The sequence below is a fragment of the Oryza sativa genome, chromosome 2 (assembly GCF_034140825.1).
Source record: "Oryza sativa Japonica Group chromosome 2, ASM3414082v1".
In the NCBI taxonomy this organism is placed as follows: domain Eukaryota; kingdom Viridiplantae; phylum Streptophyta; class Magnoliopsida; order Poales; family Poaceae; genus Oryza; species Oryza sativa.
In genome coordinates, this window is record NC_089036.1 from 2,805,520 (window position 1) to 2,820,243 (window position 14,724).

At 38.9% G+C, this 14,724-nt stretch overlaps 2 protein-coding genes across 3 annotated transcripts; one reads left to right on the top strand and one right to left on the bottom strand.

Annotated features, from left to right (window-relative positions):
• Positions 1-1,669: 1,669 nt before the first annotated feature.
• On the top strand, positions 1,670-6,624 carry LOC4328313 (putative adagio-like protein 2). Of its 2 annotated transcripts, NR_176830.1 has the most exon segments (3): positions 1,670-2,149; positions 4,275-6,019; positions 6,207-6,624. NR_176830.1 is itself a non-coding variant. In NM_001409327.1 (2 exon segments), coding segments are annotated over 2 exon segments (1,872 nt in total). In that variant the 5' UTR covers positions 1,670-1,877; the 3' UTR covers positions 5,875-6,624.
• Positions 6,625-7,221: 597 nt separating this feature from the next.
• Positions 7,222-10,485, bottom strand: LOC4328314 (uncharacterized). Its single transcript, XM_015769961.3, has 3 exons — positions 10,011-10,485; positions 7,961-8,941; positions 7,222-7,584 (listed from the first exon to the last, which is right to left on the bottom strand). Exons 2-3 carry the CDS (start codon positions 8,884-8,886, stop codon positions 7,548-7,550), a joined length of 963 nt encoding a protein of 320 aa, XP_015625447.1. The 5' UTR covers positions 8,887-8,941; positions 10,011-10,485; the 3' UTR covers positions 7,222-7,547.
• Positions 10,486-14,724: the final 4,239 nt, after the last annotated feature.

Below are 14,724 nucleotides of genomic sequence, written 5' to 3' on the forward strand. Positions count from 1 at the left end.
AAAATGGAAAAAGAAAATAAAAAGACAGAAAGGTATGCATCAAGCTGGCCAAATTGCGCATCCTACACATTACATATACAATGTATGGACGGTAAGTTACATCTTTGGCCCTGGAAGATACTGAAAATATATTGGCAACCACAGTACACTTTAAATCATAACTTGGAAAAGAAGTACCCAAATTGTCCACAGTAACCGAAATATCTATATGAGAAAAGTCACCACATGCAAGACATGCAAACTTTTTTTTCTGTCTTTTCCTTTTGCCCTCTCAGTCCAATCCAACCATATGATGGTTTGAAAAACTCTCCAAATAGTTATGAAAAAATCTTGAAAAATTTACTACACTCATACAACATATATATCTACAAAATCTTAGCTCCAAAATCAACTCATAGATTAAGATACAGGAATGACAAATTTAGCGTATGAACAGTGGTACCGTTCATACCTGAATTTGTATTATTTATTTCTCAATGTGTCGGGTTGAATTCAAACTTATTTTTTTGTGAATTAATAGATATCACTGTACTCTACGTCATCAATTTTGTAAAGATTTTTTTAAAACTATTTGTATCAAATTTAAAATAAAAAGGTACTCCTTCCGTCAAAAAAAAGATAACCTATGAAGGTGTCCAGATTTATTGTACTAGGAGGGATCCCTCCTAGGTTGATCCCTCCTAGGTTGCCTTTTTTTTTAGGACGGATGGAGTACACAGTAGAACATCCTCCTCGAGAGATTAGAATCCATTCCAATGCTGATGATTCATTGGATAATCAAATGTTTCAATCGTCCGTTAGATTTTTCCTACAATATATCTGGACAGGGGACATTTCTAAATTCATAGAATTATGATATATCATATTAGTACTAGATTCTTACTCCCTACAGGCTGATACTCCCTCCGTTTCATATTGTAAGACTTTATAGCATTGCCTATATTCATGTAGAAGTTAATGAATCTAGGCATATATATATATATATATATATATATATATATATATATATATATATATATATATATATATATATATATATATATATATATATATATATATATATATATATATATATATATATATATATATATATATATATATATATATATATGAATGTGGGCAATGGTAGAAAGTTTTACACTGTGAAACGGAGGAAGTAATACTTATTGTTTTAGATAAGGGTGAGGTCAAACTATAGAATCTTTTATTATGAATCATTAATCATTTTTAAAATATTTGTCTTTTAAATATGGTGACTACATGTATAGAGTAGTCTTAAAAAATACTTTAATAAAATCATATATTCGTTGACACTTTTATACATATTATAATAGAAAAAAAGTTTTAAATTGGTTTTTTTTGGAGACCGTGCTCTGTCCAAAACGATAAGTATTATCAACCCGGAGGGAATATATTTTAGGACGAAAGCAAATAATACTTGAAAAGAAAGGAGAGTTGTCCTAGCTACTTCTAATGGCACAGGCTTTGCTTTGCAGGTTCATCGCGGACTTGCTACAAGTTGCCACAGCTGCTCGTGCTCAACGTCAGTGGACAGATCACAGCCGTCCACACCTCCCGCCTCCGCAGATCCGACGGCCCAGATCTCCCCAAGGCCCCCACCCCCACCTTCCCCTCCCCCCCTCCCTCCTCCCCCATCGTCCACTCGTTCGTCGCTTGCCGCTTCGTCTTCCTCCTCCCACCCACGAATTAATCCTCCTCCATTTTTGCTAATCCCGACCTCTCTCCCTCGCTAATCCGCCGCGACGCGCACGCGCGCGCAGTACAAATCCGCGCCGCCGACCTCGCCTCGCCGAGCTTGCGAGGTGGTTCCCCGTTCGGCCCCCGGGGGGCCCGCCATGGGCTAGGGTTTGCGGGCGATGGAGTGGGACAGCGACTCGGAGGGGAGCGGAGACGAGGAGGAGGAGGAGGAGGAGGAGGAGGAGGAGGGGGTTGAGGTGGGGGGAGGTGGGGATGGGGGCGTGGGCGTGGGAGTCGGTGGGGGATTCGCGCTGGCGATCGAGGGGGTGCTGGGCGCGTGCGGGCTGGTGGTGTCGGACGCGCTGGAGCCGGATTTCCCCATCATCTACGTCAACCGCGGCTTCGAGGACGCCACCGGGTACCGCGCCGAGGAGGTGCTCGGGAGGAACTGGTGCGTCTTTGTGCGCTCTGAATTTTCCTGATTCAATCCTTAAATGGCATTTTTCCAGTTCCAGCCTTTTTGTCTGCTCTGCTGTTGTTGTGATTTTGATCACATGATATGATAGGCGGGCGATAATGACAAGTTATGTGTTTCTGCAGTGATAGGAAAATCGGTAGTAATCCACACTGAACTATCATAAATTGGAAAATTGTTGTTGAATTGTCGATTTGGACTACGGATATGATGATTGCAAACTGAATATAGTGTTGCATACAGGGCCTGTGTACACGATTGGTTTTGGTTGTAAATTGCACCATAGTAGTGGGCTTAGATGGAACATGCTGAGGACTCCAATGTTGTGTCTTCATAGCGCTGAGTTGGTCCACCACACCGATTGGTCATGTTAGTTTTGCCGGAGCACGCTTCGTATGTCTCATATGACAGAAATCACCGGGAATTTTGGTTCAGGGTCCTGATGCTATTTCCTTCCTTAGAGCATGTGTTCTGGATTTGCATCGGCTATGTTAGTCTGTTGGATATGGTACCCATAGGATAGGAGGGGATCCCAAGTGTATAACATGCTAGCAGTCTTCACAGAGATTTTTTTTTCTCTAAGTCTATGATAGGTTTATCATCTGATGCTCTTGCTAGTAGTGTTTATGGTCGTAGTGCTTGTTAAACTGCTTGATTTTGAAAGTTGGCCGAGGTAGATCGTCAGCATGACACATTATGTGAGTATTCTGTTCTTAGTTGTTCAAGTGTCTATGTGTTTCTTTTCCTGCCTGTAGTAGTTCTGTGGTAGAATATTATTATCTGGCTGTTCACTAGGCTCTTTCCTTTTGGTTGTAGATGCCTACTGTAATTCCAGTTTTATCAGTATTTGTTATTAGAAGTGCAATTTATATTTATCATGCATGATGCCAGTTACTTAATACATGCAATACCACACAAGTGATGGATTAAAATAAACTGTTTTCTCCTGCCATTTGTACTAGCACCTTAGCAAAACTGGTATCCTTCCCTTATGGCATTAGGTGGTGTTTGGATCCAGGGACTTAACTTTAGTCTCTATATTTAGACACTAATTTATAGTATTAAATATAGACTATTTACAAAACTAATTACATAAATGAAAGCTAATTTGCGAGATAATTTTTTTAAGCCTAATTAATCCATAATTAGAGAATATTTACTGTAGCATCACATAGGCTAATCATGGATTAATTAGGCTCAATAGATTCGTCTCGCGAATCAGTCTAAGATTATGGATGGGTTTTATTAATAGTCTACGTTTAATATTTATAATTAGTGTCCAAACATACGATGTGATAGGGACTTAAAAGTTTTAGTCCCATCTAAACAGGGTCTAATAGGTTCTGTTTCGAATGTAGATTTTTTTTCCAAATCTCATAGGAGTCAAATGGATTCATGCGAAATGGCAAAAATTATTCCTGGTGATGTTATAAATTGATTTCTCTATAGACAAATAGGGAATGCCAGATTGAGGTTCCATGTTCTATCTGTGGACCTGGGGTTGGATGAATATGGAGAAATTGTAGATGAAAGGAAACATGACCTTATAATTTCATGAGTATATATAAGCTAGATTCTTACAAATTCCAGAGTACGCCTATGTGGAGTAGGCTGACCTTTGTGCATGTTTTCGTGCGCTGAATCATGCTTGAGCGCTAATTTAACTGAACTTATAGTGGCCTTCATTATCATGATTTATGAGGTAGCAGTTAAGGCACAACTGCACAAGATGACCTTTAGCATTACTGGAACAGTTGGATCATATATCAAGGCACTTGGGGAATTCCTGATTAGAACTCCATCATTATGACTCAAAAATATAAAAAAAAATATGTGAACAGTGAACATGCTCTCTCAATTGCTAGTGATAGAAAAATATGTTTTATCCTTGGTCCTTGCTGATATGATTCACCTAATGCAGTTCCTCAAAGCCTTTTTTGAGCTACCCTGCAAATTAGTTCCAATATCCTTGCTGGTGTGATTCACCTCATAAGCATTTTTTTTGGGCTTTTAGCAACCTTGCAAATTAATTCACATGCTATGTTAGTTCTTGTATATCTTATTTGTATTGCTAACAATTGTTGTGTGCTGTTTTCCTCAGTCGATTCTTGCAGTGTAGAGGACCATTTGCTAAGAGGAGACATCCCCTTGTTGATACTACAGTAGTTACTGACATTCGGAGATGCTTAGAGGAAGGCACTGTGTTCCAGGGCGATCTGCTGAACTTTAGGAAAGATGGTTCTCCATTCATGGCAAAGCTCCAGTTAACACCCATTTATGGAGATGACGAAACAATAACCCACTATATGGGCATGCAGTTCTTCAATGACTCTAATGTTGATTTGGGGCCATTGTCTGTCTCTACAACAAAGGAGATTGTGAGATCTACTTTGATTACACCAGATAACACCATCCGACCAAGTCCAATGGGGAAGGGCTTCTGCTCAGAGCATTCTGATCTTTTCCTATTGAGTGATGAGGTACTTTGCCAGAAGATCCTATCAAGATTATCGCCCAGGGATATAGCATCTGTAAACTCTGTATGTAAACGGCTGTACCACTTAACAAGGAATGACGACCTTTGGAGAATGGTTTGTCAGAATGCATGGGGCAGTGAAGCAACTCAAGTTCTTGAGACTGTGGCTGGAACAAGAAGTTTGGCATGGGGGCGGTTAGCAAGAGAGTTGACCACCCTGGAAGCTGTCACCTGGAGGAAATTGACTGTTGGGGGTGCAGTGGAGCCTTCTCGCTGCAACTTCAGCGCTTGTGCGGCAGGGAACCGTGTTGTCCTTTTTGGAGGGGAAGGTGTTAACATGCAGCCAATGAATGATACATTTGTGCTTGATTTGAATGCCAGCAAGCCAGAATGGAGGCACATCAATGTGAGATCGGCTCCTCCTGGGCGCTGGGGTCATACCCTTTCTTGCCTAAATGGATCACGGTTGGTTTTGTTTGGTGGTTGTGGAAGGCAGGGCCTGCTCAATGATGTGTTCATGTTGGATTTGGATGCACAGCAACCAACTTGGCGTGAGATTCCTGGCCTTGCACCACCAGTTCCACGGTCATGGCATAGTTCTTGCACATTGGATGGAACAAAATTGGTGGTATCTGGTGGCTGTGCTGATTCTGGTGTGCTTCTCAGTGACACGTATCTTTTGGATGTAACAATGGAAAGACCTGTTTGGAGGGAGATACCTGCATCTTGGACTCCACCTTGTAGATTGGGGCACTCGCTCTCTGTCTACGATGGCAGGAAAATCCTGATGTTTGGTGGTCTTGCTAAAAGCGGTCCTCTACGACTAAGGTCTAATGATGTGTTCACATTGGATTTAAGTGAAAATAAGCCATGCTGGCGGTGTATCACCGGCAGTGGAATGCCAGGAGCCAGTAATCCAGCTGGAGTTGGTCCACCCCCTCGCCTTGACCATGTCGCTGTGAGCCTTCCTGGAGGGAGAATTTTGATATTTGGTGGATCAGTGGCAGGTCTTCACTCCGCTTCAAAGCTTTACCTGCTGGATCCGACTGAAGAGAAGCCTACCTGGAGGATACTGAATGTTCCTGGCCGCCCTCCGCGATTTGCCTGGGGCCACAGTACCTGTGTTGTGGGAGGTACAAAGGCGATAGTTCTTGGAGGACAAACTGGAGAGGAGTGGACACTAACTGAACTGCATGAGCTTTCTCTGGTAAGCTCTTTAGTCTGAGGATGGAAGTCAAGTCCCCAGCAGGCTTCCAGCTTCATTGAAGTGATGATGTATACAGAGAGAAGCTATTGTTTTCATTTGACCGAAGCCTGGACATTTTCACCGTTGAAGCCACACAGAAACACAATTGAAATGTGCAAGCAAAGTGAGTTATTCTCCTTGGAAGGGTAGTTTGTGTTTGGTTGGAAAGAGATGATGACTAGTCTCAAGTAGTAGATCCACTTATCTGGTTACTCACCGCTTCTCTGCGTCGCTATTTGTTTGGCCTACTACAAAATAATAGATAATAATTATCACCCATAACCTAATAATTATCTGTTTGTTCTCATCAGATGTTTCCTACACTCAACCAAAAGGATCTGGAATTGTATAGTTGGAAGCTCTGATGCAATGCAACAAGCATGCTCTTCAAAGGCCAAAATGATAGTGATGATGCTGTACTGATCCAATATTTCTGATAAATTGTTCGATCTTTTGTTGAACATGCAAAACTGTTCGATTAGTTGTACACCATTTTTTTTTCTCTGGCAATACATTTAGTGTCAATTACCAAAGGACACCATATCTGCAGAAATCACCCCCCCCCCCTCTTTCTCTCTCCTCTCTCACATGTGTTGTATGTTTAATCTTTAAACATTGTGATGACAATGTCTGTTCACATAGACCACACGGTTATACTTTTGTAACTTTGATTGTAGCTGAAAGCACCTGGATTGATCATTGGAAAACATGGAGATTTTGCTTCCATACAAACATCTGTCTTTTGCAGCAATTAAACATTAATATGCCAATGTTTATGGAGATTTTGCTGATATCCTGAAATGTCAACATATGTTCACATGTTTTTGGGTCTTAATTTTCCTTACCTATGATTGACAAAGACGGTAAGAACTAAATAAAGATTAAGATGCACATCCTGAACAAGGCAGGCATCTTAAAGCCATTGACGCAACCCTAATGGAAGTCAACCAGAATCAAGTAGATAAGCCAAAGAAGCAACCAGCATTCTGACAACATTAGCAGTTCTTATCCTGCACGAAAAAGCTCTGAAAACCCAGCAAAACAACGGTTAGATGATTTAGCACGAATGCTTTCTGCCATTCGCGAGAAGAACAGCCTAAGCAACAAGCAACATTTTAACTAATCAAAATCATTTACAAATCTCAGCACACTCCAACACGAAATCTTCTCTACAAAACCAGCATCAGAAGCAAAGCGTCAATCAGGCTGTTCCTGTCATGCGTATGCTTCTCACAATCCAACACACTTGTGTCACCATGTGAAACATCAGCAAAATTCTGAATTTTCCGACAATTATCGTGTTAGAGAGATAGCAGAGAGAACAAATTGACTTGGCAAATTTGTGAGCTTTTCCTGTAAAAGTTTGGTGTATTTCCAGAGAAACATTTTTAAGATAAAATGGATTCCCGGAGAGAAACCTTGGATCAACATTGCTATAGGGTAGTGGTTACATATTTACATAGGAACCTAAGATGTTGAAACCTGCTGTAAATGAACAACAATGAAGGGTTTGCTGCTATCTTATATGCACACCAAATTTGGGCTGGGATAGCATCTTCCAGATTTTTGAGAGAACAAGAAAAAGAGGCGGGTAGAGGCACAATATTCTGGTTGTGGCTGCACTGCATTACATTTCAGCTGGCTGGTTCATCCTAGTAGTATGAACGTCTGCGTCCATATCTAGGATCCCTGCAAAGATCAATAATAGTAGAAGGCGCATCAGAAAGTGTCGAGCTCAAACAAGAGTTGTGTTAATTGTGCTGGCTTTTCAAAGTACACACTCAAGACTTCTCTCAAGAGTTGAAAATAGAGTTTTCCTAGTGATTGTCTCATGCCCTATGCCTATTTTCCTAGTGAGAAAATAAACTTTTTCTCAAGGAAGAATGTCAAACAAAACTCTGCCTATTTTCGCATCTTATCATTTGGTGTCGACATGCGTATTCATGCGTTCATATCAGCTTTCGGCTACGGTCAAGTCTTTTGAGAGCTGAAGTGTATGTCCTTTTGGCAATATAACCTCTTAATAGCAACAGAAAGCAAGAAAAATAAAATTATATGCACACACCTGTAATGACTGGCGATCCTCCTGGATGCTGCAATGCCGGGCATTGCTCCTGTAACTATATATTCATCATCTATTTCATCAAATCTGATTTCCCTTATGTCAACAGATCCCGAGGGCACCTCAATAGTAAAGCTTTCTTGGCTAGACCTATTGCTGCTCCTCCTTCCACTACTTCTCCTTTCCCTTGCTCTTGCTCTACTTCTGCCTCCTGAAGATCTGCAGAATGACTTACAGAAAATACAGGATGTCCACCAGTTCCCCCTAACCCTGTGGTAAACTTCATAGTCATCTCCGGCATCATCATCACCGTACTCGATGACATAGTCTCCCAAAACTATACCATTAGGCACCTGTGCATGTATCGTGCTCAAGACATCTATGATATCTGAAGACTGTTGGAAATTCTCCCAATCAACTCTCCGAGCAGGATCAATTTCTGACGGGCGTGAATTTGGATGCTTCTGCTGGGTGTGCTTCTGAAGCTCATGAAAGTTGCCCACATATGAACAACAGCTTTCTTCGCAGCATCTTTTCTTTTGGTTAAGATGCAGACGGGCCTCGTCAATAACAACCCACCCAATAACATCGCCTCTACACAACGGGCAAGCTGGGCGGTCAGTTGTATTTGACGAAATGATATGAATGCTATCAAGAGGGGCTCCATTAAAAGATGGGACTTTCATATTGGTCGGCAGTCCATGAGCACCTTTGAACCGCTCAAGACAGTTCGAACGGGATTGGTCAGTGTCGCATATGAACGGCCTACAACCCTTCTCATATGAGGTGCACCTCAATAGGACAGCATTATGAGGAAAATCCAGACAGATTGGACAAGTGATATCCTCCATCCAACTTTTATCAAGTTTGGCATCCAAATCGAAAGAACCGGCCTTCACCACCTTCTTCTTCACCATTCCTGAACCCATACTGAACTTCCAAGATGCAGGTCTGATGCTACCGAGAGTATCTTCTAACGAAAACCTGCATACCACAATCAACAAATCGATTTAGGCTCATAGTACCATAAGTTAGATCACATCATACAGATTTTCCGTAAGCAAGTAAAGCAACAAGACTTTGGCATTCCCATCATTATAAAGAAAAAAAATCATCATGAGCTTAAGAACTAAGACATTAGTACATTACAACCTTTCCAGATCAGCAAAGTTAAGGAAAAATAGATACAGTTCCAATTAATTGTCCTCGCATCTAGTGTCCTACTTGAACAAGTAATGATCAGCTATTGTTGTCAAGTGAACAGGTCTTAGTTTGCAGCACAAAATGATGCAAAATCACATCAATGTCAACTAGCTTCCTAACACTTTCATATCATGTGCTTAAGAAGTACCCTTGAGAGGTACCGCTTTAATAGAGCAATCAAGCACAGTCAAAATTCAATGAAGGAAAACAAAGCCATCCCATGAGTACAAATTTATCAACCTTTTTCTGATTTCACCTCAATTCCAAAAACACTACTGCTTTATCCAATTGCAAACACAACAACACACAGTTTTCACCTAAACAACAACAGCAAAGAATCTTCATAAGGCATGATTAATCAGGTGTAGCAGTAATAATCAGGTTTGTTTCTTGATCCTAAACCATAGCTGGAACGAATTTGGGTGGCCTAAACTAATCAAAATCGGCGCCGAAAGCTAGAAACCAACCAAAACCCAAAGACTGAACACATCCAAATCCAGCACATAAACACAAACAAACAAAAAATAAAAACAAATCAGCACAGAATCACCTCCCCCTCTCACACCACATGTCCCCAAACCTTTTAAATTAAAGCTGAGCAAAGAACTAAACTAAAGAAGAAGAGAGACAACTCTGAAGCAAAGCACATCACATGCTGCACCACAACCCAAAAAACAAAAAAGAGGAATCACTCCGAATCAACCCCCTCCAACACAAGAACAACTCACAGATCGGCTCAGACCCGCAGAACCCATCACCACAAAACCGCACAGGAAATCATCAAATCAAAACAACAACCAAGAAAACGAAAAGAAAGAATCACATCAACAAGAAGAGAAGAGAGACGCACCGCAGCAGCAGCAGCAGCAGCGACCTCGGGGGTAGGTGGGTGGCGCCGTGGCGGAGAGAAGAGAAGAGAAGAGAGGAGAGGAGAGGAGAGATGACGAAGAGGAGACAAGCCTACTACTACTACTACCCTAGAGATGGGACCTAGACGCCTACTACTCGCCCTCCTCTCCTCTCCTCACCTCACCACTTCTCCGCCTCTCTTTCTCTCGAGCTCATGCGCTCGCTTCCGCCTCCTGAGCTGCTAGTTTATTCTTTCTTCTTCTTCTTCTATTGGGATTGTACTACCACCACCACCACCACTACTCGCCGTGGTACGAGTATAAAAAATTCCAGCTTTTTTTCCTCGCTGCCGTGAGCAAAGCGGATAAAAAACCGAACTTTTTTTTTCTTTGTGGGTGTTTCTTTGGATGTTTGGGAATTGGGATGAGAGAGAGAGAGAAAACTCGCGATCGGCGGTGGAGAGAGAAAGATGAAGCAGCACTACTACTGACTCGGCTCCAAAGTTAACGTCCAGTACTCTCTCTCTCTCTCTCTTCCTCCTCTTTTCATCTTGTCCTTTTCAACGCTTTAATTGTCTTCTCTTTTTTTTTTTGCCTTGTGATGATTCCAAAAGAAAAGAAACTCCATTTTGTTTTAATTTATGAAATATTTTCAAATATCCCCTTACAGGATGGAGTAATTTATCCAAAAATTGCAGAAATTTATGTAGTTCTATATGAAGTTTACAAACTGTTATCTTCGTTTTAGAATGTAAGGATTTTTAGAATTTAATTTGTATACCATAATATAAGCATTTTAGCATTGATTCTTGTGAATTTCATTATTTCAATAGTCCCATAGCCAATAGGAAAAATAATCTAAGCAATTTAAAAATTAAAAATTGATAATTGAAAGGTTTAAAATAATCTTTTGATCCAACCTTAGTCCTTAGGAAACAATCTAAAATATGAATATATTTAGGGAAAGATAAAGTAGAAAATAGGGGTTTGAATTGGAATGGAATTATGGAGGATTCCCTGGTTTCATGGCTGGTGAGGTTGGTGATTCAACGTCCCTTTAAATTGTTGATAACATTTCAACTACCGGAGACAAAACATTCATTTATCATAACACAGTGTACGATTACGCAGTAGTAAAAAGTATAGTAGTAGTATTGATTATGCATGTGTTAGATGGTATTCGCTGCAGTACTACGTCAGAATTTACATATATATATATATATAATTCGGCAGATGAACACATCAGGTTTCAGATCAACAAAACAAGGAAAGAAGAAAAAAAACACAAGTACTATCACTTAAGAGTTGTGCAAATGATTAGTTTCTGCTACTTAACTAAACCAAAATGGCACTATTTAATTCGTCTCGTGGCTTCCACTCAGATTTGTTTAAATGCGGAGGTCAAGATGATTGTCTCCCATTGGATGGGCATTTACATTAATTAATTAACACAAAATACTATTCAATCCACAAATATATACTTGTCGTATTAATAACGACATAGACTTCTGAGTGACATTTCACTAGTCTCGATTGTTTTTTTTTTGAAAGAACCATTAAAATATCATATCGTGTATATACTTTTCTGGATAAGTCCTCATATATTTTTTTGTGGATGCAATCTAAATAATTTCAAAAAAAATGTTTATGCCAAAGTTATGATAGGAAGTATGCATAAAGCAACTAGTATTTGTGACCAGAAAGAATATGCATCTGGCTACCTGATCTTTCAATGGAATTTCTTATAGTTTGAGCACGAAATTGGTACAAATATATCAATATTAGAGCCACTTGAGCGGTTTTGTCAAAAAAAGAATTAGTCACTTAAGTAAAATTCCCAACTTCCTTCCAGAAATGCACTGTAGTATTTATTGTGTGCGTTGTGATGCTTTTTTTTTTCCCTTCTAGAAAGTAGATGCAACGACATGCACTTTCGGTAACCTGGGTCATTAGCCCCACATTTTCTTTTCTTTCAGTTAAATTGTAATGTGCCATAAAGACAAAGAATAAAAAAAGGTAAAGAAAAGGAAAGTTAATTAAAAAAGGACGGTTGGCTTGTGTGGAAAGAGTAAAAAATATGTCAGCACAGCAGATTGAGGCACTGTTTGTTTAGGCTTATAAGCAACTTATAAGTCAAAAAGTCTAAGCCAAAACAAAACAATCAGCTTTTTTATTTGGCTTTTTTGAAACCATAAGCCACTCTAACACTATTAAGCCAAAAGTTAGGTTGGAGAAGTTTTTTTTGGCTTGTATAAGATAGATGTATGACTCCACCACTAAACTTAGAACATTAAATTCACTGGCTTATAAATTATATAAGCCAATAAGCTAACTTAAAAGTCTAGATCAATAAGCCTAAACGTAAATAAAGAGGGCTTGATTATTGCAAGGCTAAGCAAAAGCTTAACAGACGGGTTGTTTATTGCATCTACTGCGATATGATCTTCACAAGTGGTGAATTTTTTTCAGTCTAGTTTAGTAGCTATCTAATGCTTCTCTGCATTTTGAAAAAAGTAAAATCATGTGCAGTTTAATCCTTTGGCTTATTAAAAAATAATTTATGAGCAATCATTAGTGATTTAAAAACCAATGCTACAAAATAAACTTAGATAAAAAAAACCTTTAAATCAAAATTAAAATTAAGTTTTAAAATTTAAATTTTAACTGCGGTTGATAAGCTAAACGGAAAGGATGGTCCTCGGGTTAGATTCAGTTTGGTGTCCATCCAATTAACCTGATGCAGCTTAAATCAACATTTAGTAATTTTGTGAAAAGAAAATGTGTTCCTACATAAGTAAATTTAAATTACAGTTAGTTTACTGCACTCATGTGAGCAATTAACAAAATGTATAAATGCACGTTTTTTAAGTTGACAAAATGTGCATTCATAGTTGTCACGTGACACACGCATGGGGCCGGGGTGTTTTGAGTTTTGACCCATGCATGTAAGCCTTGCGCCATTAATTGCGAGTGCATGATTAGCTCTTCCAACCATTTTTTTTAATTTTCTCAGGAATCAACGGAAGGAAAGAGCAAAAATCAAAAAGGATTTTTCCTTGTTTAGTTCTAATTTCTTGTTTCTATTTTCCATTTCAGTTGTTCATGAATTATAATTATAATAAAATATGTACACACAGTGCTTCCTCTCATATTATTTTAATTATGATTCCCAATGTATTAAAAATATTAATTATTTTGGCTTATCAATTGATTAGTTAAACTAGCCTTTCTCATCCAGATTCAATTATATTTGTGTGGTTCTGTTTTAAAAACTGCACACCTCATAAAGATAGGAGATCACCATCATCGTTTGGCTGGCACCGGCAGTGTACGTGCCGACGTGTTGTCTTGAATCACAAATAATTAAAGATTTAAACTGATTTCATCAATTAATCATTTACTAATTTAATTTCAGACCATGCCAAGGTTGGTACACGTCCACCGATCAATCAACCCAACCCAGAGAGATCGAGCTTACACGTTTCTCGAACACGCACGCGTGCACACACGTGTCAAGCATGCCTAATTGTATGCGGTAGAAAATTGTTTTTTTTTTGGGTGTGCAGATAAAGATTTTCTTTCTGACAGTTCATATAGGAAAGTGAAGGATTTTTCTGGTTAAGTATATAGGATGTTGTTAGATTCAGATTAGGAGATGGCAAATGCGAAACATAATTGTTAACATCACTAGTAGTATCATGCAACTGATTAATTGCATGTTTGTAAATTTAATGTTGCCTGTTGCGTGCAAGGAATGGATTGGAAAGGAGATTACTCCAAGATTTGATGTTAATTTGATTATGGAGTACTAGTATGTCATTAGCAAGATCATAAAGAAGAGACACCTCTAATTAATCCTCTTTGTATGCTTAATAGTACTGCATGCACAATGCCATACAATCATTAAATAGACGGTTCAGAGCAAGAAAAAGGAACATATATACGAATCCAGAACACAATTACTGATTGATATTTATCAATTGAGGTGGCAGATCTGATCAAAACCTTAGAAATAGTTTAACAAAGATATTACTTAAATGTGCTGCTTACATACTCTGGATTTTTCTTTGCATAGGCTCATATTTAATATCGAACAAAATCCTCCGGTGGGATTGGTTTAACGTGGGTGCTAATGGGGAAGCTACCCTGCTGGATCACATTGATAAAAGAAGAGAGGCGAAAAAACAAAGAGAGGAAGAGGAGAAATGACTCGAGAGGAAGAAGAAGATGATTCCCTATAATGGTTTTTTTTTTATCCGTCCCTACTCCTCGCACCTTAAAAATATTTTTGGAGGAGGGAACGTAAAATCCTCTAGCCGGTAAAAAAACAAATTATAAAACGTTTTCTATGTAATTGCTAAAAATCCTTAAGATTCGTACTCCCTCTTTTATATTACACAAAGTTGTTTTTTTAAGTTAAACTTTTGATAAGATTGTAGAAAAAAATAGCATCATTCTCAATACAAAACAAATACATTATAAAAATGTATTCACTAATGATTTAATAAAATTAATTTAGTGTTGTTTCTATAAATTTAGTCAAATACTAATGAAATAACTTAAGACAAACCTAAAGCATCTTGTAATATAGAATGGTGGGAGCAATATAAATTAAAATATTTTACAGGAATTTCATAGAAACCCATTTCTTCGTTCTGAAAGATCTGTTCCATTTCTCCTTGTTGCATCAGTAACTCCAAACCAGGTCATTAGTTA

What these genes read in the sequence shown, in the direction of transcription:
- LOC4328314 (XM_015769961.3), bottom strand. Translation starts at nt 8,886, where the DNA reads ATGGGTTCAGGAATGGTGAAGAAGAAGGTGGTGAAGGCCGGTTCTTTC. An exon ending in AGGATCGCCAGTCATTACAG is followed by an intron (nt 7,585 to 7,960) that starts GTGTGTGCATAT and finishes TGATCTTTGCAG; the next exon opens with GGATCCTAGATATGGACGCA.